At 42.4% G+C, this 27,528-nt stretch overlaps 1 protein-coding gene across 1 annotated transcript in view; it reads left to right on the top strand.

The window, feature by feature from the left end:
- The window catches only part of LOC127054007 (vertebrate ancient opsin-like), a 28,878-nt gene extending 2,662 nt beyond the window's left edge, over positions 1-26,216 (top strand). The window contains exons 2-5 of the mRNA XM_050959617.1: positions 7,429-7,639; positions 8,254-8,371; positions 25,396-25,635; positions 25,986-26,216. Coding sequence (XP_050815574.1) covers positions 7,429-7,639; positions 8,254-8,371; positions 25,396-25,635; positions 25,986-26,216 — 800 coding nt within the window. The remainder of the gene's footprint in view (positions 1-7,428; positions 7,640-8,253; positions 8,372-25,395; positions 25,636-25,985) is intronic.
- Positions 26,217-27,528: the final 1,312 nt, after the last annotated feature.

Here is a 27,528-nt window from a genome sequence, read left to right as displayed (position 1 = left end):
GTCGATTCCGGAACTCCACGAGCGTGAACGGCGGTAGTGAAGTAGACAGGGAGAGCCGCAGATGTCAATCCCACGCTGTGAGGACGAGAGGTAAATCGATCTAAGATACTTCGACTTCAGTTACGCTATTCACATAGCTGAAGTTGCGTATCTTAGATCGATTCCCTCCCCCCAGTGTAGACCAGCCCTTAAAAGAGAGAAATTTTTTACCTGCATGCAAAAACCTGATGACACCATAGAGCAATATGTCACAAAATTAAGGAAACTCAGTAAAACCTGTGTCTTTGAGTTCACAGAATTGCTGCTTAGAGACAGAATCATTTGTGGCACTAAAGACAATGTGTTAAGAGACAGATTGCTCTGTGAAGGATTTAACTTGAAAAAAAGCTCTATTGATATTCAGGGGGGGCAGAAATTGTGAAAGCACAAACCAAAGAGCTGAATTAATCAGAAGGAGTTATTCACGTATCAAGTACAAAAGAATATAGTCAGAAAGGGTCAAATTAAAAAGTGGAACTACCAGCTATGAAAACCACTGCTAGCAGGGAAACTGGGTACAGGCAGTTATGTGAAAGATTTGGATCTCAGTAAGGCCCCAAACATTGTTTTGCCTTTGGGAAACTCTGGCATAAGTGTGAAAAAAATAATCATTTTACAAAATGCTGCAAATCACAGAAAAGTCAAGTGCATGTAGTTGAAAACAACCTGGTTGAGGAGTTTCACATAGATGTGCTGCGATCAAGCAAAACTGATGAGATGGACCAGATGCTGCCAATGAAAGTGAAAGAAGCAAATATTCCACTCATACTGGATATGGGAGCTCAGGTTAATAGTCTATCTGAACAAGATTATGAAGTACTGAAAATAGACCAAAACTAGGACCAACAAATATAAATATGATTGGCTACGCTGGAACAAATGTACCAGTAAAATGAAGGCGCATCAGCAGCATCAAATATAAAAGCACCACATACAGGCTTCCGTTTCTTGTAGTATCAAAGCAAGTGACACCAATTTTAGGCCTGGGTGCCTGTGAAAATCTCAGTCTGGTAAAATGCGTGGTCTCACAACAAGTTCATATTGAACCTGGCTATGAGGCACTCATTAGGGAATATCATGATTGATTGCTTGCAGAGTGAACAGTCAATCAAGATAAACAAGCTGATCCCTCCAGCTATCCATCCATGTAGAAAGGTGCCATTTGAACGCAGTGATAAAAATAAGATGTCACTCATAAGAATGGAAGCAATGCACATAATACAAAAAATTGAGGAGCCAATAGAATGGGTGAGTTTCCTAGTCACTGTGGAGAATAACAACAGCCCGCTACACATGGGCTTAGATCTGAGAGACCACAACAAAGCTATAAAAGCCAGACAGGAGATTATTGCTCAATTTGAGAATGCACAATATTTCAGTAAATTGGATTCCTCCTCAGAATTTTGGCAGGAACAATTAATGGAAGAAAGCTCAAAATTATGCATATTTAATATCTCGTTTGGAAGATACAGATTCTTATGTCTACCCTCAGCATAGCTTCAGCACCAGAAGTGTACCACAAAACCATATCTATGGTATATAATGTCTCAACACGTCAATGGATGATATCATAATCTGGGGTTCAACTAACGAAGAGTGTTATTGTAGACTTCAGGAAGTTTTGGATGCAGCTAGAGTTGCAAACTTGAAACTAAACAGGGAGAGATGTGTTTTAGGGGTTCCAGAAATGACTTTTTTTGGAGATACTATTTCCAACAAAGGTGTAAAACCCGACAGGAGGAATGTTCCAGCCACTGAAATGACGCCGTGTACCCAGTCAAAGAAAGATGTCCAAGGGTTTCTAGGAATGTTAATTATCTTGGAAAATTCATCTCTAATCTATCTACAAAAGCAGCAGCTTTGCGGAAACTTCTAGAAAATAAAAATGAATGGTACTGGGGTGCTGAACAGGAGGAATCATAGAGAAGGTCTGAAACAACAGCTAATACAAGAGCCGGTGTTGAAGTTCTATGCACTAAGCAGGCCTATTAAAATTTCAGCAGATGCTTCACAGTCTGGGTTAGGTGCAGTGATTTTACAGAAAGACAATGATTGTTGGCAACCCGTAGCGTACACATCCAAGTCACTGCTTGATGTGGAAACCAGATATGCCCAGATTGAGAACGAGCTTTTAGAAATATTGTTTGCCTGAGAGAGATTCAAGCAATATATTTATGGCCAGACAGTGGATGTAGAAACAGACAGCAAGCCTCTCATAGCATTATTTGGCAAACTGCTAAATGACTGTATCTGAAGTATGACGATAAAGCAGCAAAAGTATGATTTGGTTGTGATCTACACACCGAGCAAATTCATGTTTACTGCAATGCACTTTCCTAAGTGGTGACTCTCATTACAAAACCAGAGAAGACCTTAGAGATAGAGATGCAGGCCTGTATAGATCTGATTGTAAAGTCAGTTCCTATAGCTAACAAAAAACTGCAACAAATAAGAGGGGAAACAGTGAAAGATGAATCATTGGAGATCCTTAATGTGATAATTAAAGAGTTGCTTGAAGAAATATGCAGTTGCTGTCCAAGTATAAGAGACTATTGGTAGAGCCCTGCATGGATACAAATTTATACTCACAGATGTGGATATCCACAGATATAAATTGGTATCCGCGGAACCGCAGAGCTCTCCTGGGAACCACATAGGTGAAAGGAGCAGAACATGAGGCCACCGCTCCCAGGAGCCATTGTTCTGCACTGGCAGCTCCTCCAGCATGGCTTTACTGCCCTCAGCCCTGCCCACTGGGGTGGGCACCAGGCCTGGTCATGCTAGAGTGTGCAAGCAGTGCACACATCCCCAGACAGGAGATACAGACGGCAGCATGGAAGGGATGGGGACAGGGGTACAGCTGCACTGGAGGAGTTGCTGGCATGAGGCGCTGGCTCCTGGGAGCAGTGGCCCCACATTCTGCTACTTTCACTGCTGTGGTTCCCGGGAGAGCCCTGCAGTTCCAATTTATATCCGCAGATATCCACATCTGTGGGTATAAATTTGTATCCACACACTATTGGAGCTGCAAACATGGACTTACTGTGACAGATTGAGTGATTTTCAGGGGCAGCAAGATTGTAATACCAATACATTTCCAGAAAGAAATGCTATAGAAGATCCACAAGGAGTGCAACCAATGGGCATGAGAGGCAATGTTCCCTCTAATTTTTTCCATCCAGGTGCTGAATAAATTTTGTTATGTGCACTGCGGTAAAGTGTGCATGTGCACCACCAGTAGAAACAAAAAACCTAGATACAATATAGATTTTTAAGATATTACCATAGGGATAATTACTCCAGCCAGAACAGGTTAGGCATTTTAGAACTCACTACTCAAAGAACTAAATTTAAGTGTAAGAGAGAAATAAAAATTATGAAATGCATAGACCAGTCAAAAAACTAAAATAACACACTTTGAAAGAATAAAATTACAGAGAATATATGTGCATTGCAGGAACTACCAAATAACAACAAACAACAACAACACAAGTATGTGCTGGGAGGTGAGTGTGTGTATGCATGTGTGTGTGTGAGTGAGAGAGGGAGAGAGACAGACAGTCAGAGATTGTGTGTGCTGGGGAAGTCTGTGAGAGTCCGTGTGATGTCTCTTTAAGGTAAAGACACTCACTCACTGTCTGTGCTCGGAGTCCTGGGTGAGGCTGGCCCATCTCCCCTGCTGGAGTACAGGGGCGGGTGGAGGGGAACACCCAGACATCAGCATCCCTAGTCCCCCCACACACACACTCTGCACAGCCAGCAGGAGGGTCCCAGGAGCAGCAGGGGCTCCAAGGCAGAGGGCAGGAGCAAGGTGAAGCACAGGGGGGAGGGGTACCTGAATACATGCTGCAGGCTGAATGTGAGTGGCTCTGTTAATCAACTGCGCGGCTCTTCAAACATTCCTGGGCGGCCACCCCAGTGCGCAGCTTAGAGGGAAGACAGATGAGAGCTGATGTATTGACTGTGGATCAAGCACAAGATTACTAATGCAGTAGGAAACAGCTTTTTCTGCTTGAACTAAAAGCCATGCCAACAGGCAGAGCTACTGAGACCTTGCACAGTGCCACAAAGGCCTTATGAGAAAGTAGGCACTGATTTATTTACTTAGCAAATCAAAGAATGATTTAATAGTCACAGATTATTATTCTCTATATCCAGATGTCTGCACACGGCACAGTACTAGTAGTAAGTCAGTGATAGCCAGCATGAAGGGAATATTTTCAAGACACGTCATTCCAGATGAAGTCTTTAGCAATAATGGGCTGCAATTTTCCAGTGCAGATTTTAGTTAATTTGCCACAAATTGGGATTTTCATCACAAAACATCAAGTTCAAATTACCCCCAATGAAATGGACTTGTGCAAAGGTCTATATGGACAGTAAAGAACCTTGTGAAAAAAGACTTTTGATAGTGGGGGCATTTGAATAGCTCTTTTTTAGCTCAACTGTTAATGGGAAGGATCAGATCTAATTTACCAACCTCTGGTAACTTGCTGAAATCTCTGGACAATGAAACCATATGAAAGATTGAAGGAAATCAGAAGTGGAAGCAGAAATATTTTGAGAAAAAAAGCCCATGATCTCCCATCTCTTAACCTAGGTAGTAGAGTGTGCCTGAGGAATTACGCCTCTAATATTTGGAGCCAAATGGAGCCCATTAAAGAACTGCTGCATCCAAGGTCTTATATAGTCCACACAGACAAGAAGACACATTTTGGACTAATCAAAAGGATCTAAGATTAATTGCAGAAGTTTCCAAAACAGTGACAGTGGATGTGGATTCTGGCATTTACTAACTGATTGATGGTTTATCATCAATGGACGAAGGATAAACTGGCAAAAAACAAGAGAACTCAGACCCTAATGAAAGGCTGATACTGAGATGATTAGAGACTGAGATCAAACATCCTGAAAAGCTCAGAGAGACTTGCTAACATGGCTGGAGAAGGGGTTGTGACAGCCTGTACCATTATCATCACCCTTTTTACCAGAGTATGATAAATTTTGTAAAACGTATGCCTTGTGAGGTTTCATTTGATAACTCATAATCTGCTGAACATTATTGTCCTAGTAAAATGTGTGTGGCAACATTGTATGTAAAGTTATAAGATTTTATTGTATAACATTGCTGTAATATGCTCCAAGATTAAGAAAATCAGGCCCAAACCAGTTTTTCAGAGACAAAGACACACTAGTGCCCCATCCAAATATCAGCATAATCAGATGAACTATTATAAACTATCACCAGTTAAGTAGCCATTCTGTAGCAGGAAGAAGGGTGTGAGTGAGAACTTTACATAGTGACAATGGAACAGCTGGGAGCAGGGCTTAAATTCAGCTAGAGCCATCTGGAGCAGAGCTTCGGTAAATATTTTCAAACCCACAGGAGCCTCGGTGCCTCCCACCAGGTTGACACCTGAGCCCTGGTGCCCCCTCCCCCTACAAGGCTGAAGCCCTGAGCCATATCTCTCCTCTGCTAAATCCCCAAGAGACCCCCCCACTGAAGCTGAAACCCAGAGCCCCGAAGGGGAAGGGATGTGGGGGGATCCAGGAAATAGTCTCCGAGAATCTAAGTCCTGGCTGGGATCTTCCATGTAAACTGTCTGCCAGTCACCTGAACCCCAGCTGCAGATAATCCTCAAAGAGCAGAGAATGGTATAAGAATGGAGGACATTCACAACACAAACTACCTCTCTCCACCAGCTCTACTCACAACAGTTACTATATTTCAAAGACAAAGGAAACATCTTGGCTGGGAGGCTTTTCAGCCAGTACAGACTGTTGTAAGCATATGGTGAGATTAAAACCTTTGCTTTGAATCCATTTAGCTTACTAAATTAGGCATTAGTTTGCATATTATCTTTTAATGTCTTTGTAACCAATTCTGATTTTATACCTCATTACTTGTAGTCACTTAAAATCTCTCTTTCTATAGTTAATAAACTTATTTTATCGTTTTACCTAAATTAGTGTGTGTTGGGATTGAAGTGTTTGGGACCCACCACTTGAGATAACAAGTCTGGTCCAGATCATTTTCCATTACTGAAATGACAGACATTCTATGAGCTTGTATTGTCCAGAAGGAGAGAGCTGGGAGTACAAGAGGCACATTTCTGGTGATAAGTCTGGGACTGGGAGTTTGCTGGTTTCATCCTGTATGTAATTCATGAGTGGCTCGCCAGAGCATTCATGTAATTCAGCTGGGAGTGATTTTGCATGCTAGAGGCTGTATGTGAGCAGGACCAGGAGTGTTTTTTTCTCCCAGGAAAGCAGTGTAAAAAGCACCCCAGGTTGGACACTTAAGGGGACACAGCTGTTCAGCATTCCAGATTGTACGTTGGGTAACGTCACAGGGGTATTTAAGGAAAGCGAGTAGTAAAGAGTCATGTCAGAGTGATATGCAGGTAATCCCTCCTCTCTAGATAGATGATACATTTTGTGTATGGATTATAGCTTATGGAAACATATTAGTTGGGTCAAATTTAATGTATGTGTTATTAGATAGTTCTTCTATATATAAGAAATAAGAGCTAATTTTCTTTTAGGGGGAAGATGTATAAATAAGTTTGTGCAACATTATAATTTAGAGAAGCTCCCTCATAAGGGACAGTATTATGAAATAGGAATTCTGAGATGTGCCCTGGAAGCAGGTGGTCTGAGAAAACAGTGCTGCTCTGTACAGCAGTTCACCACAGATACTCTCTAGTTTTGTTAATAAACATTTTATTCCTTTCTCATTCACTGGTTTAATGAATCCCAAGATCACCACAAGACCCTCAGCCCCACCACAACCGGTTTAACTGAGGGGAAGCTCTGCATGGTCAAGGTGTCCCATGACAGCTCCTACCCTCACTACTCTGGGTCCTTGGTGCATGAGGTACACGTCTGGGGGGAAAGAAGTATCTACAATCCATGGGTAGTAGAATGGTTCCTTGAGGCAGCAACCAGCTGCGTGTAAGACTGAGTTGCATAATGTTTGAATTACAAATAGACTAAAGCTGTTTCAGACTTTTGAAAAGTCAGCTTTTAAAGACAGACCTTACCCAATTATTCTTACAAGCCACCCATGGCTTCCCTTGCAGTCTGAGAAGAAAAATCTTTCTATGGCACACAAGGAACAAGAGGAGAAATCCGATGCAATTAAAACAATCCACACTGGGGGTTGGTTTTTCTAAATCAGTGTACAGCAGGCCAAAGCTGTAGTCTGGTCTAAGAGCTTTTGCACAATTAAAATGAAACTCAAATATGGGGTAATGCTTTTCCACATGCACCCTTCATTTGAACTAACAGCAAAGGCTTGTGATGTAGGATGGAGTTTGCTTTTTGATCTACTGCTAAGATGGTATTATAATGTCCTCTTTTTGACCAAGTTGCGCATTTTTATTGCAGGAATCGTTGGTCTCTGGTCTCTTGCTCTGCTGGCTTTTGAGCGGTACATTGTGATCTGTCGCCCACTGGGAAATATGCGCCTGAGGGGGAAGCATGCAGCCCTGGGCATTATCTTCGTGTGGATCTTCTCCTTTATCTGGACCATCCCTCCTACCATGGGCTGGAGCAGCTACACCACCAGCAAGATCGGAACTACCTGTGAACCCAACTGGTAAAGTAACTCCCATAGCACATCAGTGAAAAAACAAAAACAGAGGCTACACTAACTGAGAGCCTGAAAATACACAGAAGAGATTGTGTGCCCAATTATGTGCGCCTCGTTTGTGCTCACACAAACTCCAATATGTGCACAAGCCCTGATTTGTGCATGCACAGAGATATTTGCCCACACTATTCATAGAAATTTTTATGCATCGGCAAAAAAGCATGCATACCCTTCGACCAGAATATGCAACAGGTAGGTGGTTTGAACCACCTAAAATAAAATGTTATATTTCTATAGATCCCTTCATCTCAAAGGGTCACAACATATTTTATGATTATATTCTGTTTATAAAATATATCTGTACGTGAGAGATACTGATACTGCCACTAAGTGTCTTGTTGTTAGACTATATTGATCTCCAAAAACATCAGTCTTACAGCACAACATATAAGGTTTGGTTTATAATCAAACTCACACACACACGCACGTACACATGCACACACACACACAGCACCTGTGATATCACTGGAAAACATGAAAGGATTCTTTTCCTCTCCTCAAAACAAAATGGGGATGGAATAATGTAATATTAAAAATAATACATTTTGTGTTTTATACAGGTATTCTGGAGCCTATAATGATCACACCTATATTATTACATTCTTCACCACCTGTTTCATACTGCCATTACTTGTGATTTTGGTATCCTATGGAAAACTGATGAGGAAATTAAGGAAGGTAGGTACAAACACTACAAAATAAACAAACAAAAAGGCAAAATTACACAGTTGTTTGGAATTTTCAGCACATGAACACTGTTCCAAGACCCCCAAACTGTGAGCAGATTGAATTTCCAAACATAGCGCATAGCCAGCAGATTCATCATGGCTTGTTAAAAAACCATTCTTCCACAGAGAAATTCATTCACTGATTAGTAATCACTCTTCAAAAGTCTGACGTTTGAATCATTTATCAGTACATCCTGTAAGTTAAATATCAGAGGAGTGAAAGAACATGCTGCACTATGAAAACAAACAAAGAAAGGGAACAAGCCAATATAGCTTTATTTACAGTTTTACTTCCAATCAGTGGAGTTTCTTCAGATTTAAACCAGAGTAAGTCAAAATCTGCTCAAAATTTCCAGTTTTTGGAAATGTTAATAGCTGTGTTGTGGAATGTCACACTAATGCTTAAAACCAGCATTATTTAACACTCTGATACAAGATATTTACATGAGCTCATAGAAACCATAAATTAAAGAAGACTGTGCAGCACGTAATGTGGAAGGCAGTAAACTGAATCCAGAAGGTTCTCCAGGGACACTGGGACCTGAAAAGGATAATAGTCTTGAAAAATGTTTTTGGCTATGACTTAAAAACGATGCCAACTTTCTCAAAATAGTACACACACAAAAAAGGAATGCTCACAAATTTGCTTGAAGTGTGTTAATAAGCTACTCACTATGTCTTCCACCTAAGAAGAGATTGTTACCTTTGTTTCATCAACAATGCAGCACCATCATAATACTTCATCTAAGATTTAAAGAAAGCAAACTACATTGTACTGGGATTTTTCATTTAGTGTTTGTTTATTCAAATGTTTATTTATTCTGCATGTCAAGGCAGGTCCTGTGTGTAAAACAAGACAGAAGAGAAAAGTTCAGGAAATGAGCACCTGAGCTTTCATTCCAAAGACAAGTTTTAATTGTCTGCTGGGATAAGTTGGATAGAAAACTACATGTTGTGGGTTAAATTCTAGCCCTACTGAAGTCAATGGGAGTTTTTCCATTGACTTCAGTGGGGCCAGGACTTCATCTTGTATATATCCAGGGGAGGCTAGCTGAAATAGCTGCACAAAGATTCATGTAGGTCTTAAACAAAAAGTGTTCTCAAGCTTGGGCATTAACTACAGAAGAACGCTCTGATGTGGAAGTGGACCCTTTCAGCGAAAGAGAGAAGTAAATTGCAATGTACTAGAACCCCCAAAGCATTTATGCCTGTGTTGACTTCAAAACAAACCAAACTCTCTAAACATTGTTGATAAAGGTGATGAACCTTTATTTCCAAAATCCATTACTCGTGGTTCCCCAGTTTTTTTATGCGGCTGCTCCAATGGGGTTGCCTTCCTTGGTGTAGTTAAAGCTGATTGCAGGACCAAGAGAATTTTTTTTTGACATACAGAAAAGAAAATTAAAATGTAGAGGGAAAGACGGGTTTCCTTCAGCACGTGCAGCAGCTTTGATCAGCTGCTCTTCCTCAGGAAGCAGTGGAATGCAAAAGGATGGCCACTCAGATAGGCATTTCTCCATAGAAAAGGGGTTTTCCTGTAGACTCCAGAAGGCAAAAAGAGAAATGGGAAAGAGGAGATATAAGATAGGAAAGGAAAATGACTTATTAATGAAGGGATGATAACAGGAACCTAAGACTCACATTGCAAGTGCTGTTCAGGATTTAGCTGAAGCCAGTGATGTTCCCTCCCTCTGACTCGGTCTAGTCAGGAAATCTTTCATTACCAGGACAAAGAAGACCTAACAGTGTCATGATGGATTCTGGGGTTCCAGGAATTATCTTCAAATAAGCAATGTCCAAATCTGTGACTTTACTAGGAGTCATGGTTCTTTTAGTGAAGCCATTCAGTTTGTACTAATCTTTGTCCACAACTTTTGCTGACTTTTACCAACTATTTTATATACCAGACTGAATTGAGGTTTCAGTACCTTTAACAGGGTAAAGTACAGCAGGCCTCTGCACAACAGTACGTTGATACTGGTTTCTTGCGCAAGAAGCTCTGTAATTGCCATTAGATTGTACTAAATACAGCAATTGAACAAAGTAGAGAGGGACGCAAGCCTCAAAATTTGGATTCTGAATGTTCCTAAATGCAGATGTTTCCATCTAGCGATTTTCATAGACTCTAAGGTTGGAAGGGACCTTGAGAGGTCATCAAGTCCAGTCCCCTGCCCTCATAGAAGGACCAAATACTGTCTAGACCATCCCTAATAGACATTTATCTAACCTACTCTTAAATATCTCCAGTGATGGAGATTCCACAACCTCCCTAGGCAATTTATTCCACTGTTTAACTACCCTGACAGTTAGGAACTTTTTCCTAATGTCCAACCTAAATCTCCCTTGCTGCAGTTTAAGCCCATTGCTTCTTGTTCTATCATTAGAGGCTAAGGTGAACAAGTTTTCTCCCTCCTCCTGATGACACCCTTTTAGATACCTGAAAACTGCTATCATGTCCTCTCTCAGTCTTCTCTTTTCCAAACTAAATAAACCCAATTCTTTCAGCCTTCCTTCATAGGTCATGTTCTCAAGACCATTAATCATTCTTGTTGCTCTTCTCTGGACCCTCTCCAATTTCTCTACATCTTTCTTGAAATTTTGTCTGGAGCCATCTCTGTTTGGAAACATGCTGCTCTGGAGTCTCATCAGTTTCTTTCCAAACAGAGTCACTGGCAGCAGCAGTCCCCTCTCTCAATATTCATGTCTCTACAGATCCAACAGAAGGTTTAAAAACCACTTTGAAAGTTACTAGAGGACTGAACAATTTAAGGAAAGTTTTTAATTAGTGGTTTACAACAGAGATAAAGCTCTTATGCTGCATTCCTTCATTTGTCAGATAAAGCACCACTTCAATTGATTGGTCCAGGATTTAGGAGGAATACATCAATTGTCATCTGTGGCAAGCCAGAGTTAAAAGGGACAGGCTAATGTGAGACAAGTAGAGATGGAGCAGAGTCAAAATACTATCTAAACACAGTACCAGAAAAATATGTCCTAGCTGCTATTTACACACAGACACACAGTGTGGAATAAACCACAACATCTCCATTAGGATTAATGGGAAGGAGTGCATGTGTGGAAACACAGAGTTTATAGCTACTGTCAAGACTGCATCCCTGTTTAGATACTTTGCATCATATGCACATCTGTGGCTGAGAAACACTTTGCATAGCTGACGGGAGAATGAGGGAAAAAGGCTTTTCTTTTGCATTGTCCCAGCCCTGGCAACACTGCATTGGGCTAGGCTTTTGGCCCAGGTTAGAGAACCTTCAGTCTGCTCTCATCTGTGCCAGCTACCAACAGCTCAAAGGGATTGCAGAGGGACACTCACTCATGCCATCGATGGCAGCTCTATGCCATCTGAGAAACTTACTTAGATGAGAACCTCTGAGAACTGGAGCTGCTGGGTTTATTGTCAGTTTGTGCCAGTAGGACAGTATAAAGCACCTGGAGCCTGGCCCAGAATCCAGGCCTCTATTTATATACTGCAACATTGCCAATCCCAGAAGTTCAAAAAATCATGAGATTGGCCCCTATCATAACCTTAGTCCCAGATTTGGACCTTAGCGTCCAAAATATGGGGGTTAGCATGAAAAACCTCCAAGCTTAGTTACCAGCTTGGACCTGGTACCTGCTGCCACCACCCAAAAAATTAGAGTGTTTTGGGGCACTCTGGTCCCCCTGAAAAACCTTCCCTGGGACCCCAAGACCCAAATCCCTTGAGTCTCACAACAAAGGGAAATAATCCTTTTTCCCTTCCCCCCTCCAGGTGCTCCTGAAGAGATACACAGACACAAGCTCTGTGAAACTACACAGAGGGACTCCCCCTCTCTGTTTCCAATCCTGGAAACAAATAGTACTTTCCTATTCCCCCAGAGGGAATGCAAAATCAGGCTAGCAAATCCAACACACAGATCTCCCCGATTTCTTCCTCCCACCAATTCCCTGGTGAGTACAGACTCAATTTCCCTGAAGTAAAGAAAAACTCCAACAGGTCTTAAAAGAAAGCTTTATATAAAAAGAAAGAAAAATACATACAAATGTTCTCTCTGTATTAAGATGATACAATACAGGGTCAATTGCTTAAAAGAATATTGAATAAACAGCCTTATTCAAAAAGAATACAAATCAAAGCACTCCAGCACTTATATTCATGCAAATACCAAAGAAAAGAAACCATAGAACTTACTATCTGATCTCTTTGTCCTTACATTTAGAAACAGAAGACTAGAAAGTAGAAACTACTTCTCCAAAGCTCAGAGAAAGCAGGAAGACAGACAAAAGACTCAGACACTAAATTCCCTCCACCCAAAGTTGAAAAAATCCGGTTTCCTGATTGGTCCTCTGGTCAGGTGCTTCAGGTGAAAGAGACATTAACCCTTAGCTATCTGTTTATGACACGCCCCCCAAATTGCAGACAGTGGGGAAGCTCACTGGCGGCGATTTCCTTCTAGAACTTGAAAATAAACAGATTAATACAACACATGCACCTTTACATATACCACTAAGTATATAACTAACAGACTTCTACATTTTAAGAACACTTTTTAACTACTGAATTCTGGGAAACTCTCACGGGAGAGAGCATCAGCAACTTTGTTAGAAGCTCCTGTGATGTGTTGAATTTCAAAATCAAAATCTTGGAGAGCTAAACTCCAACGAAGAAGTTTTTTGTTGTTCCCCTTGGCAGTATGAAGCCACTTTAGTGCAGCATGGTCAGTTTGTAGTTGGAACCGCCGTCCCCAAACATATGGGCGTAGCTTTTCCAGGGCGTACACAATGGCATAGCATTCCTTTTCACTGACTGACCAGTGACTTTCCCTCTCAGAGAGTTTCTTGCTGAGAAACACGACAGGATGGAAGTTGTGATCTGTTGCTTCCTGCATGAGCACTGCTCCTATACCACGCTCAGATGCATCCGTGGTTACTAGGAATGGCTTGTCAAAGTCCGGGGCCCTGAGCACAGGGTCAGACGTGAGCATCGCCTTAAGCTGGGTAAAGGCCTTTTGACACTCATCAGTCCACTTAACTGCATTTGGCTGGGTCTTTTTGGTCAGGTTGGTCAGTGGGGCAGCGATTTGGCTGTAGTGTGGTACAAATCGCCTGTAGTATCCGGCCAAGCCTAAGAAGGATTGGACCTGCTTTTTGGACCGTGGGACAGGCCACTTTTGGATAGCATCCACCTTGGCCTGTAGGGGGTTTATGGTTCCTCGACCCACCTGGTGCCCCAGGTAAGTCACTCTGTTTTGGCCTATTTGACACTTTTTGGCCTTAACAGTTAGTCCTGCCTGCCTGATGCGCTCAAAGACCTTTTCCAGGTGTAGTAGGTGTTCGGGCCAGGAGTCTGAAAAAATGGCCACATCATCGAGGTAGGCAACTGCAAATTCTCCCAGTCCAGCTAGTAGACCATCTACCAGCCTCTGGAAGGTGGCGGGTGCATTTCGAAGGCCGAAAGGAAGGACATTGAATTCATACACCCCCGCATGGGTGACGAATGCTGACCTCTCCTTGGCAGGTTCATCTAGCGGTACTTGCCAGTACCCCTTGGTTAAGTCTATTGTAGAGATGAACTGGGCACGTCCCAACTTTTCCAATAGCTCATCGGTACGTGGCATTGGATAGTTGTCCGGACGAGTTACAGCATTTAGCTTACGGTAGTCCACGCAAAAGCGTATTTCCCCATCTGGTTTGGGTACCAGAACCACTGGAGATGCCCACGCACTGGTAGATGAGCGGATTATACCCATCTGTAGCATGTTCTGGATCTTCCGTTCTATAGCAGCTTGGGCATGAGGAGACACTCGGTAGGGTGGGGTTCTGATTGGGTGAGCATTACCTGTATCAATGGAGTGGTATGCCCGTTCAGTCCGTCCTGGGGTGGCTGAGAACAATGGGGCGAAGCTAGTGCACAGCTCCTTGATTTGTTGCCGCTGCAGACGTTCCAGGGTGGTTGAGAGGTTCACCTCTTCCACGCCACCGTCTTTTTTCCCGTCGTAGTAGACACCGTCAGGCCACTCAGCATCCTCTCCCTGGACTGTAAACTGACAAACCTGTAAGTCTCTGGAATAGAAAGGCTTGAGAGAATTAACATGGTACGCTTTAGTGAGGAATTGGGAAATGCTATGAGGTAGTTTACAGCTCCCAGGCGCTCTTGGACCGTGAATGGCCCTTCCCATGATGCTTCCATCTTATGGGCCTGTTGCGCCTTCAAGACCATAACCTGGTCTCCTACCTTGAAGGAACGTTCTCTGGCATGTCTGTCATACCAGGCCTTTTGCTCTTCTTGAGCATCCATTAGGTTCTCTCTAGCAAGGGCTAAAGAGTGTCGGAGGGTGCTTTGTAGGTTGCTTACAAAGTCCAGAATGTTAGTTCCTGGAGAAGGCGTAAACCCCTCCCATTGCTGCTTCACCAACTGTAATGGCCCCTTAACCTCGTGACCATACACAAGTTCAAACGGTGAAAACCCTAAACTGGGATGTGGTACAGCCCTGTAGGCAAACAGCAACTGCTGCAACACTAGGTCCCAATTATTGGAGAATTCGTTGATGAATTTTCGTATCATGGCCCCCAAAGTTCCATTGAACCTTTCCACCAGGCCATTGGTTTGATGGTGGTATGGGGTGGCAACCAAGTGATTCACCCCATGAGTTTCCCACAGTTTTTCCATGGTCCCTGCCAGGAAATTAGACCCTGAATCTGTAAGGATGTCAGAGGGCCAACCTACCCTGGCAAAGATGTCTGTTAGGGCCAGGCACACAGTGTTAGCCCTGGTGTTGCCTAGAGCGACTGCTTCTGGCCATCGGGTAGCAAAGTCCACTAAAGTCAGTACGTACTGCTTTCCTCTGGGCGTCTTTTTTGGGAAAGGGCCCAGAATATCCACAGCTACTCGCTGAAATGGGACCTCAATTATGGGGAGTGGCTGGAGAAGGGCCTTGACCTGGTCTTGAGGCTTTCCCACTCTTTGGCATACCTCACAAGACCGGACATACTTGGCAACGTCCTTGCCCATCCCCTCCCAGTGGAAGGACTTCCCCAACCGGTCCTTGGTTCTGTTCACCCCAGCATGGCCACTGGGATGATCATGGGCTAAGCTTAAGAGCTTCCCCCGGTACTTAGTTGGAACCACCAACTGTTTTTGCAGCTGCCATTCTTCCCGGTGTCCACCAGAAAGAATTTCCTTGTATAAAAGTCCTTGGTCTATAACAAACCGGGATCGATTAGAAGAGCTGAGAGGCGGTGGGGTGCTCCGTGCCGCCGCCCAAGCTTTCTGAAGGCTGTCATCCGCTTCCTGCTCAGTCTGGAACTGTTCCCTTGAGGCTGGGGTCACCAGTTCTTCCTCAGACTGTGGACTTGGGCTTGGTCCCTCTGGAAGCGATGTAGGTGATGGGGTTGTTTCCGTTGCTGGTGAACCGCTCTCCGCTGGTGCACCTGAGGGTATTTCAGGCTCTGGCTGAGCCTTTTGGGTATGGCTGTCTGTTGCTTCTGCCAGTTTTGGCTCGCTGGCGCCCTCTGGCGTTGAGTTTGAAGATGTAGTTGCACTTGCTGGTGCTGGTTGCTGTTCAAGTTCCGGGCCTGGGACTGGAGATGCTGTGGCTGTTTCAGTGGTAGGCATGGAATCCGGGTCCACTACCTCTGTCTGGGTCTCTGGTAACACAGACGGGGCCTCTGTGGACGGCTCAGGAACAGGAATGGGTCTGGAAGCTTGCCTGGTTTGGCTACGTGTAACCATTCCCACTCTCTTGGCCCGCCTCACCTGGTTGGCCAAGTCTTCCCCCAGTAGCATGGGGATATGATAATTGTCATAGACTGCAAAAGTCCACATTCCTGACCAGCCTTTGTACTGGACAGGCAGTTGAGCTGTAGGCAAGTCTACAGCTTGTGACATGAAGGGGTAAATTGTAACTTTGGCCTTTGGGTTGATGAATTTGGGGTCAACGAAGGATTGGTGGATAGCTGACACTTGTGCCCCCGTGTCTCTCCACGCAGTAACCTTCTTTCCGCCCACTCTCAAATTTTCCCTTCGCTCCAAGGGTATTTGAGAGGCATCCGGGCCTGGGGATCTTTGGTGTGATGGTGGTGTAATGAATTGCACTCGCATGGTGTTCTTTGGACAGTTGGCCTTGATATGTCCCAGTTCATTACACTTAAAGCATCTTCCATCTGATGGGTCACTGGGCCGAGGTGAGTTACTGGAGACTGGTGAGGTTGAAGGGTAGGGTATCTGTGGCTTTACTTGGGTGGTATGTGGGGTCTTTGGCTGTCCTCGGTTGTAGGGTTTATGGTCTGTGTGCCCCCTGGGGTAATCGTTCCCCTTGACAGTAGCTTTCTTGCTTTCTGCCAGTTCCATCCATTTGGCTCCAATTTCCCCCGCCTCAGCGATATCTTTGGGATTTCCATCTTGTATGTACCGTGTGATGTCTTCAGGAACACCATCCAAGAACTGCTCCATTTGTATGAGGAGGTGCAGTTCTTCCAAGGTTTGAATGTTGTTTCCTGTTATCCAGGCCTCATAGTTTTTTGCAATGTAGTAGGCGTGTTTGGGAAATGACACCTCTGGTTTCCACTTTTGGGTTCTGAAGCGCCGACGGGCATGATCTGGGGTTATCCCCATTCTGTATCTGGCCTTGGTTTGAAAAAGTTTATAGTCATTCATTTGCTGCTTAGGCATTTCAGCTGCCACCTCTGCTAAAGGTCCACTGAGCTGTGACCTCAATTCTACCATGTACTGGTCTTCGGGAATGCTGTACCCAAGAAAGGCTCTTTCAAAATTTTCCAAGAAGGCCTCGGTGTCATCACCTGCCTTGTAGGTGGGAAGTTTCCTGTGCTGTGGAGCAATAATGGGCGCCGGGTTGTTAGGGTTGGCTGGCACATGCAGCCCAGCTTTTGCCAAGTCCAGTTCATGTTTTCTCTGTTTTTCCTTCTCTTCATTCTCTTTTTGTTGTTTTTCCATTTCTTTTTGTTGTTTTTCCATTTCTTTTTGGTGCTTTTCCATTTCTCGGCGGTGGGCCAACTCTTCTTCTTCTTGTTTCCTTCGGTGGGCGAACTCTTCTTCCTCTAGTTTTCTTTTGTGTGCTGCCTGTTTGATTTGTTCTTCTCTTTCTTTCATCTCCATCTCTTTTTGTTTTATTTCCAGTTGTCGCCTGTGTTCAGCTTCTCTGAATTGTTCTTCGGCCTCAATTTTTGCCTTAGAAGTCATGGTTCTTGTTTTCTTGGGTTGGGGTGCCCTCCGGTGTTTATCTTCTGCACTGCAGGCTCTGTTGCCTCCTGAAGTCTGCCTAGCAACAGTGCCTTTAGCTAATCTTCAATGTTAAGTAAACCTGAAAAACCACTTTATTTGCATTCATATAGTGCTGGAACTTGCCTCCTAATGGGAGGGCTATTGCATGACAAAAGACCCTTAACAGTCTGGTAATGGCTTCTTGCTTAACATGCAAGCCACAAACTGCCAGAGAGAGCAGAAAAAAAAATTCTCTCTGGTTCCCTTTTAAAACCAACTGTTTCTCTCTGCTAAAAAGCCCTTAGCAGAGAAAAGAAAAATATAATATTCCTACTGGCTTCTGGATTCTGTCTATATCCCACCAGCTGCCACTCATATCATAACCTTAGTCCCAGATTTGGACCTTAGCGTCCAAAATATGGGGGTTAGCATGAAAAACCTCCAAGCTTAGTTACCAGCTTGGACCTGGTACCTGCTGCCACCACCCAAAAAATTAGAGTGTTTTGGGGCACTCTGGTCCCCCTGAAAAACCTTCCCTGGGACCCCAAGACCCAAATCCCTTGAGTCTCACAACAAAGGGAAATAATCCTTTTTCCCTTCCCCCCTCCAGGTGCTCCTGAAGAGATACACAGACACAAGCTCTGTGAAACTACACAGAGGGACTCCCCCTCTCTGTTTCCAATCCTGGAAACAAATAGTACTTTCCTATTCCCCCAGAGGGAATGCAAAATCAGGCTAGCAAATCCAACACACAGATCTCCCCGATTTCTTCCTCCCACCAATTCCCTGGTGAGTACAGACTCAATTTCCCTGAAGTAAAGAAAAACTCCAACAGGTCTTAAAAGAAAGCTTTATATAAAAAGAAAGAAAAATACATACAAATGTTCTCTCTGTATTAAGATGATACAATACAGGGTCAATTGCTTAAAAGAATATTGAATAAACAGCCTTATTCAAAAAGAATACAAATCAAAGCACTCCAGCACTTATATTCATGCAAATACCAAAGAAAAGAAACCATAGAACTTACTATCTGATCTCTTTGTCCTTACATTTAGAAACAGAAGACTAGAAAGTAGAAACTACTTCTCCAAAGCTCAGAGAAAGCAGGAAGACAGACAAAAGACTCAGACACTAAATTCCCTCCACCCAAAGTTGAAAAAATCCGGTTTCCTGATTGGTCCTCTGGTCAGGTGCTTCAGGTGAAAGAGACATTAACCCTTAGCTATCTGTTTATGACAGCCCCAAAATCAAAAGTTTTAAAAAAAATGTGAATCATGTTTTCAGTCCTGCTTTTGTTTTCTGAACTCCCCTGTACCTGCCCTACAATGTGGGATAATCCAGTGTTGCCAACTTTCACAAATGTAGAGTCAGAGAGGTAATTTTGCCCCCTCCCCCCAGCAGGAACTCGCCCTGCAGCCCCCAATTGAGTTTGGGGCCACACTGTGTGATGTGCTGTACAAACACAGAATAAGGGAAAGTCCTGAAGAGTTTACAACCTAATGCAAAGCGTAGGGGTGAGTTAGTGGTGTGAGAGCTGGAACTGGGATTCGCTAAACTTATCGCACATGTGAGACATCCAGCTTCCCTTAGATAGGAACAAGATCTAATCTCTGTTGAGCTAAGCAAGATACAAATGGGTGACCTACAAGTGAAAGACTCTAGAGCTCATTAGCAATACCCTGAGGCACCCACTCCCCATAAGCACTAAAGTTACACATTCAAGAGTGGGGCTGATTTTCTAGAAGGATAAGTTCATATGAAATCAAGTTCTGGCCTTTCATGGAGTTTACACAGGCAGGATCTTCTGCTTTCTGGGAACACAGGCAAAATCTTCCAAACTAAACAGGAACAAGGCACTCTTGCTCTTAAGAGTGTTCACACATGGAGTTGATCAGGAGTAAGTCCAGGTGTAGCCAAGCCCTTAACAGTCTCAAATACATTCTGAATCTGCCACGCTGTTCTTAAAGGGACAGCTCCCATTAACCAAAATAAAAACACTAAACATACAACCATAAAACCATCTTTAACACAACATCCAAATACATCCCACAGATCACTTCTTGGACTAACTATTACACAGACGTGTATAGATTTTTCATCTCTACACACATATCATCATCATTTGAACCCACAACTATCAGCAACATAGCACCAAGCTCACCCACTTAATTAATAGAGGAAGAGTATGCTATTTTCATCTAGGTGAGCCATGTCATATATGGAAAAACTCCACACATATGGGGAGTGGGTCATACAAGTATTTGAGAGACAACAGTGGAATACTGAGAGAGCAACTTTGGCTTGCCTCTCCCTTTGATAGCTAATACTGCTCCTCTTGTCTGAGGGCTACAGGATTCACCTTCCTCCAGTTATCTCTCCTAGCACCTATTCATCTGTTTTCTCTGCATCTGTCTCACCCCATTTCTCTGAGCATCTGCCTCTCCACTTTTTCCTGCATTTGCTTTCTCTGTCCCTTTCTTCCCCCTCCTTTTTTTCAGTTCACAGAAATGTTGGTGATTGTAACAGGGAAATGGGATGGAGAAGGAAAGAGAAGAATGGACAGAAAGGGAGATGTGATTTAGGATCACTGTCAAAGTTGTTGATGGAGTTGGTTTGTGAAAGGACTGCCACTGCATGGAGAGAGTGTGTGTGCCTTGCACATTGTGTCACAAGCATCACCAGACCATTACACAGCCAGTTAAACATACTGTATTTGCCCTCAGCTCCTATTCTCTTTTTCAAGAATCACCACATGAAAACATAGGAATAGATTCTCCAACCTGCACCTCTGGGGTAGGTTCCCAGAGCTCAGGGCTCTTTTTCATTGGCTTCTTCCCCACACAGCTTGTTCCACAGTGTAAGCATGACCACCTATGCTCCAGGAAGTACAGACTTCTCTTGGTTGGCATCACATGATGATGCTGTCACACGACACACTATGCGATACCTATCTGCTGAACTCAAACCTGTCATGATTCAAAGAAGGACTTTAGAAATGCATTTGCAAATATCCCCAAAGTGTTTGTCTTGTCCTAGTAAATACCATAGTCAGAATGTATTAGCTCTGCCTTGGAATCAGGCGAACAATTTTTGGTACTGGAGATGGGCCTTACTTGCAAAGTTTGGGGGATGGTTGGATGCTTCCCAAAATTTAGTGGTGCTTGGAACTGAAGTCTGGGGATGAGTCCCTCTCTATTTTGTATATTAGGAAATAATTAAAAGGAGACTTTCCATTTTGAACAAACAGTTCATCTTTCAGAGGAAGACTCAGTCCTTGAAAAACAAACAAAACAACCCTCCCACCCATCTCAATAGAGAAAAAAAATTAGTACGTCTCCCAAAACAAAATGTTCTCTGAAGGCTTGACTACTTAACCTTATTTAATTTGACCTTACAGATCTGATCAGGCTAGAAAACAAACTCCTTTAGTAAAAGACAGTATATGACTTTCATTTAGGGATTTAGCTTTTCAGTTTAAAACTTAAAATAGCTGATAAAACAACACTGATTTTAACTGTTCAAGAGTCTGTTTTTTAAAGAAATAAACTACTGAAAACAACTACCAAATAGAAAGAGGCAAGGTTCCTCATTAGGTACTCTGCTGATTTCACCCCTTAGTACATCCAGTATAATAGCAATATGGAAGCTCAGTGCATGGGTGTGTAGGTGTGGTTACATACAGTTTACAGCACACAGTCCAAACAATAAATGATCGCTTTTATGATTATTTGTAAAAGTGCTACATCTTTCTAATTACACAAATGATATTTGCTCAGATGCAAGCTGTCACAGTTCAAGTAAAACCATAAAAATTGATTTCTCTAGGAAGTTATAAGGCATTAAAATAGCCAAAATAAATAGAAATGAGTAAAAATAGGAACTGAGAACCCAAATTCCTAATTCCTTCTAGAAATCTGACTTCTTTGGGAAGCGGCGCAGGAATTTAAAGAACTTAATCTTTTAATCATCTGTTTTAAATGTGTATATTACTCTCCTTCACCACCTTTTCTAAACGGTTACTATCAGTTAAACAACTCTAGTGTTCCTCTCCAGAGATGACTGTATTTCAAATATGGGCAAAGTGATTCCTAGGTAGGTGTAACCCATGTTGGCTGGGTGTTGCACTCTTTAGTGGCACCCAGACCAGCTAGAGATTGACGAGCCTGCTATAGCCTTGGCTAAGAGACGTGTCTTTTAGTTCATGCAGTAGTTGCTCTTGTGTTAAGCTCCAGCGGTCCCAGATTTTATCCCTGCTGACAACGACCGTTGTCTGTCAGAGTTACATAGGTACATATGAAAAGCACCATATAAATGTCATGGGATCTTCGGCACTTAGCTTGGCTTTTTGTTCTGTGTTGTACAGTGGCTAGCACTGCTCCATGACTGGGGCTCCCACACACTAGCACAACATAAATACATTATTATCATTTGAGATGTATCATTATTACCATTAAGTACTCCTAATTGCTATCGTTTTAACCCTGCTCACTCTTTGTTTCTATACTTGACTGCAAACAGCTATCATTTCAAACATGTCAGTTATCACAGAATGCCTCTATTCCTGCTAACTCTGGGGTTCCAAATTAACGACTGAGACTTTTCAACTTTAAAACTAAATAATTTGGAGTCTTATGCAAAATCATAATGCCACAGAACCACTTTTTTTTTACGGAAAATACATTATTGTAATCAAGCACTCAGTTTCAGGTACGTATTCCAACGAAAGGGGTAAGAGCAATAAACCAGTCTCTTTTCATACTAGATTTTATAATCAAAACAAAATCATCCTGGCTAAATCAAAAGCAAATGCATTCAAATCAGGTGGAAAAACATATTATGCAAAACTTAAAGCATTCCCCATTGGGATTTAGGTGCCTAGGTCCTTTAAAAATGCCATTAGGTGCCATCTGCACCTTTTGGAGCCGAAATGCCTTTAAAACTTGGCCCCTAAATGCTGACAGAACAGTGGAAAATGTAGGGCTGTAATAGTTCAGCTGAATTTGCTTTGTTACATGCCATCATTTCTCTTTCCTCGGGTTGCCCAACATGAGACTTGGTAAGTAAAGATATTAGCACCTAATAAAGTAGAAGTTCTTTCGTGTATTATTCACTAGGCTCCAGGGTTTCTAACGCCACTCAGTATTAGCACACTTCTCATATTAATTATGTAACAACTCACAGGTTCAGTACAATACTCTAGAAAAAGCAATGAAACAGCCCAGAGAATACGTGTATAAAGTTATCCTCTCAAGCTCTTTTTATTCCAACTCACTCAGACTGTACATTGTGGAATATCCCTCAACATCCTATGTCAAATAAATGCCTCTAAGCTTCCCAAATGCTCTTTGCAGGAAGACAACTTCCTCCAAAGTACCACATATGTTGTGTTAATCCTGCTGTACTCAGTTCATAGTGCTTGTTTGCTACTGTCTGGTGGCGCACGCAGCAGCAGAGTGTCTGATATACACTTCTGGCATCTCTGCTACTTGTGCTCTAATGATCACTCATGGTGAATAGGTAGGCACATGTACAACTGTAATAAGGATAATTCCTGTTAACATTACTATCACACTTCTATTTGTCTCCAAAGCACTCTGAAAAATTAGCACTATAATCAGGTGCTGCATATCTGTTATTTGACTCACCAGGAACTCTTTTTTTCCAGGTGCAAGCTAAACAGGGTGCAAGTCAGGCTTAAACTGGTTTAAGTATCCATGTGCAAAGTTGCACTGGTTTAACTAATTTAGTGTAACATCACACCTTTAGTTAAACTGGCACAAATTCTGTGTTTAGACCTATAGGCAGAGTCAGGATCATAAAAACGAGGAAAAAGAAGTTTGAAATTGATGAAGCTGGTGAAGGAACTCGCAAGAAGAGGTGCTTGCTTGGACTGATAGACAAAGAAGATGATTTTGTAGATGAGATCATAGCTTTAAGATTGGTTGAATCCAAGGGGGGAGGGAGTTTGTTGCATTTACCTTTATTTGTCATGGAATTGTGTTTGCATTTGTAGTTTGCTGCCTACTGGAAAAGAAAAAGATGCTGCTTAACAGATTAGAGCAGGAGTCGGCAACCTTTCAGAAGTGCTGTGCCGAGTCTTCATTTATTCACTCTAATTTAAGGTTTCACGTGCAAGTAATATGTTTTAACGTTTTTAGAAAGTTTCTTTCTATAAGTCTATAATACATAACTAATTTATTGTTATATGTAAAGTAAATAAGGTTTTAAAAATGTTTAAGAAGCTTCATTTAAAATTACCTTAAAATGCAGAGCCCCCAAGACCAGTGGCCAGGATCTGGGCAGTGTGAGTGCCACTGAAAATCAGCTTGCGTGTCACCTTTGGCACGTGTGCCATAGATTGCCTACCCATGGATTAGAGATTTGAAAAGGATGGGATACTGCTGCCAGTGGTGTTGATAACTCTAAAGTCAGTTGAGTTTGAAGCTTTAAAAGACTTTGAACCAGATCCTCAGCTGAGGTAAACTGATGTATCTCTGTTGAAGTCAATGGAACTATGCTGATTTATACCACCTGAGGGTGTGCCCCTTGTTTCTATTTCATACCTTTAAATTAATCTGTTTTATAAATTACACACGACAGTTTAGCCACTTGAATTTATGCTACCAGGTCTCAACTGAGCTTCGTAAGTATGTGGCCTTGCATTCTGAATAGAGGGCCAAATCCTGGGCACTTTGCACATAACTAAAGTCAATAGGATTAAGTATTCTGCTGGGATTGTGTTTAAGGCACGAAGGATTTGGCTGTGAGATTGTAAAATGCAAGAATTAGTGCTTCTCCTTTGTAATCAAAGATATTGTCCTTTAAAACCCCCAAACTTTTATAATAATACTACTTGTAATTCACATAAGTCCTCAGTGAACTTCACGTTATGATCTAGTAACAGCAACGTTACAGGCTGTCTTCCAAAAAAGCAGCTAGTCTTCTTACTAGATTTACTGATCCATGTCCTTTTTTCTTATTGTTAACTAATATATGCTGGCTAGCATAAGTATATATTACACTGATAATACTACCCGCAATGTGTAGCTCAACCATTTAAGTCTACACATTATTAGGCATTAGTATAACAGTTATTTAGTCCAAATTGGCCTGTATCTTTGTTATAATCCTGTGCACTTAGATTAAGTATCCCATAACGACTCACATGAGCTGAAGCAAGCCTTGGCTTGAGTAGATAGGAAAACTGTCAGTAACAGGGACATATGATTATTTCCTCGTGGCAACAGGAAAGGAGTTACCCACATAAACCTATGAGGTGTCTTGAGGCCCCTTGGTACCTGGGATGCACGTACTCAGAACAAAGATAAGGGGACATCATGACCTGAAATGCAGGGGTTCAGAACAAAAGATAAAGGGGTGCCCTCATGGTACCAGAAACAAACCAGGAAAAAAGCTGAGTAATTGAATCCAGTTTCACGTGACGTATATAGTACCTTTTACTGGTAAACCTGTAGGGTATAAAAAGATGGCTTTGGGGATATAACTTCAGGGAGTACACCTTCTGCACAAGGTGAATGTAACATCACTGGACGGGACTGCTCTTCTGAGACTGCTTATATACATCCTTTTTCCTGTACTATAATAATAAACCTGACTGACACTGGTTATTTTGTCTGTTGAGTATATTTCATAACAAAATAACAAACCAAAGTGTGGTCAAGCAACTGACGATATAATTCATCGATATTATTTTCTACCAAATTTTCTGGAACCTTATGTTTTTTTCTTTAAAGGTATCAGATACTCAGGGCCGATTGGGGACTACAAGGAAACCTGAAAGACAAGTCACTCGAATGGTTATTATTATGATCCTTGCATTTCTAATCTGCTGGTCTCCGTATGCAGCCTTTTCCATTCTTGTCACTGCATGGCCTTCCATTTATCTGGATCCTCGTCTGGCCGCAATCCCAGCTTTCTTTTCCAAAACAGCTACAGTTTATAATCCGATTATTTATGTCTTTATGAACAAACAGGTACTGTATGCCTTCAATCCTCATATTTTGATATTTTGTTTGACTCATTCCTGAGTGAATGGCGTTGTTTCAGTCATTAATTTTATCTACCTACATGTTAATTCATTTAGATAAATATTGCTCCACTTACATTACACATCATTCTGAATTAAAATAACCCAATATTTATATCCATCTACTGTATACTGTGTATTGTAGACTGAAATTTTAGGGCAGGGACCCTGATCTGGCTGGTCTCTAAGCATTGCTGCAATATAAATGTTTAATAATAAATAATAATAACAGAGATATTTAAGCTTCATAGTAAGTTTTAAAAAAATAATTTAGTCTCCTTCATTTTATAATTTTAGTTCAGGAGGTGTTTCATTCAGCTGTTTGGATGCAGTGAGAAGGAGACTGCAGCGTCCAATATGAACCCAACTTTGGAGAGAGTGGTGCTAACCCAGGACAAAGGTGGTGGTGAAATGTTCACAATAGCAGCACACAACACCATTTTAAACAGGAGAAATGAGGATGAACAGAGGAGCTGCCATTCTCTTGCTCAGTTGACAGTTTCAGAAAACAAAGTCTGTCCGATGTAAACAGAACAAGTTTCGAGATAAGAAATGCAACACTATAGACTGTTCCCTTGTTACCAGCTGTTCATACCAAGGGTTGTCAGCAGGACTGTGAGGGCCCACAATCTGGCAGAAATTTGCCATTGGGGATGCTCAGCCACAGAAACACTGGTGAGAGGCTCCAAGCTCTGCAGCTGTAGAGTATTCCTTGTATCCAGAGGGCAAAGGATCAGCATTCTAAGTGACAGTGGAATCCCCACTATTAACTGATTCCACATCATCCCTTTTGCAGGCCATCCCACCCTCCTGGTTCCTGGGAATGACTTCAGGAGACTCCAGTGAACATATACTGGGACTTTACATGCTAATGGGGAAACAGGTTCTGATTCAACTGACTGAACATTGTGAATTGGAAGAAAACAAAGGATCTCCTGGCTCCAAATTAATAAAGATAAATAATATTTAGCACTTGGCTGACTGGAGCTCAAACAGGTAGAGCTAGGAAGGATTCGGAGATCTAATGACTTCAAAAAAAGAAGAGAATGATTGGGTGACCAGATGTCCTGATTTTATAGGACAGTCCCGATTTTTGGGTCTTTTTCTTATATAGGCTCCTATTACCCCCTAACCCCATCCCAATTTTTCACACTTGCTGTCTTGTCACCCCAGAATGGAGTGCTCTGTACTCACTTATGATCTGTGGTAGGGTTCCTTTCCCAAGCTGCAACACTCTATGGCAATCAAGAGCTGCCTCCAGATTCCCAGTCATTGTTTCATTAATACAAACCCAATTAGGGAGACTTCCCTAGAGCCCTTCAAGTCTCCCCTTTCCCCGCTATCCTTGCCATACAAGAAAGTCTCTAGAACCCCCTGAGGTGGATTTATAACAGCTGACAATGATTGTGGTGGGGAGAGAGAATAGGGCTAGGATGTTGTGCAACAAGGAAAGTGTCACACTCCAGTACTGTGCAAGTGACCTTTCTGAGGAGAAGTTCTGTAGCTGGCTGACCTTCCCCTGTAGAAGTCTGCCTGATGCAGAGCTAGGATCAATTACCTTCCAGAGATCACATGGCTCGGGAGGCTGCTGCTATTAATGATCTTTGGGTTTCTTAGTGAATGTCATTTGTAAAAGTCAGCCCCTGGGGAGAGTATGGTTAAAAGGCTCAGCTCCAACAAAACTTTAGGCAGACCTGAATGTCCCTATGCCCAAAATGAATTCTTCCCCTTATCCCATACCTGGGTCATGATGTGCCTCTCAAACAAGGCAGCACAGCCCTCTGCCAACAAGCAGCTGGTGGCAATCAGCTGTAAGCTGCACCATCTTCATTGCTCAGCC

This window comes from Gopherus flavomarginatus, chromosome 6, assembly GCF_025201925.1.
Source record: "Gopherus flavomarginatus isolate rGopFla2 chromosome 6, rGopFla2.mat.asm, whole genome shotgun sequence".
Classification (NCBI taxonomy): domain Eukaryota; kingdom Metazoa; phylum Chordata; order Testudines; family Testudinidae; genus Gopherus; species Gopherus flavomarginatus.
The sequence above is the reverse complement of the archived record's forward strand: the minus strand, read 5'-3'. Positions and strand labels throughout refer to the sequence as shown.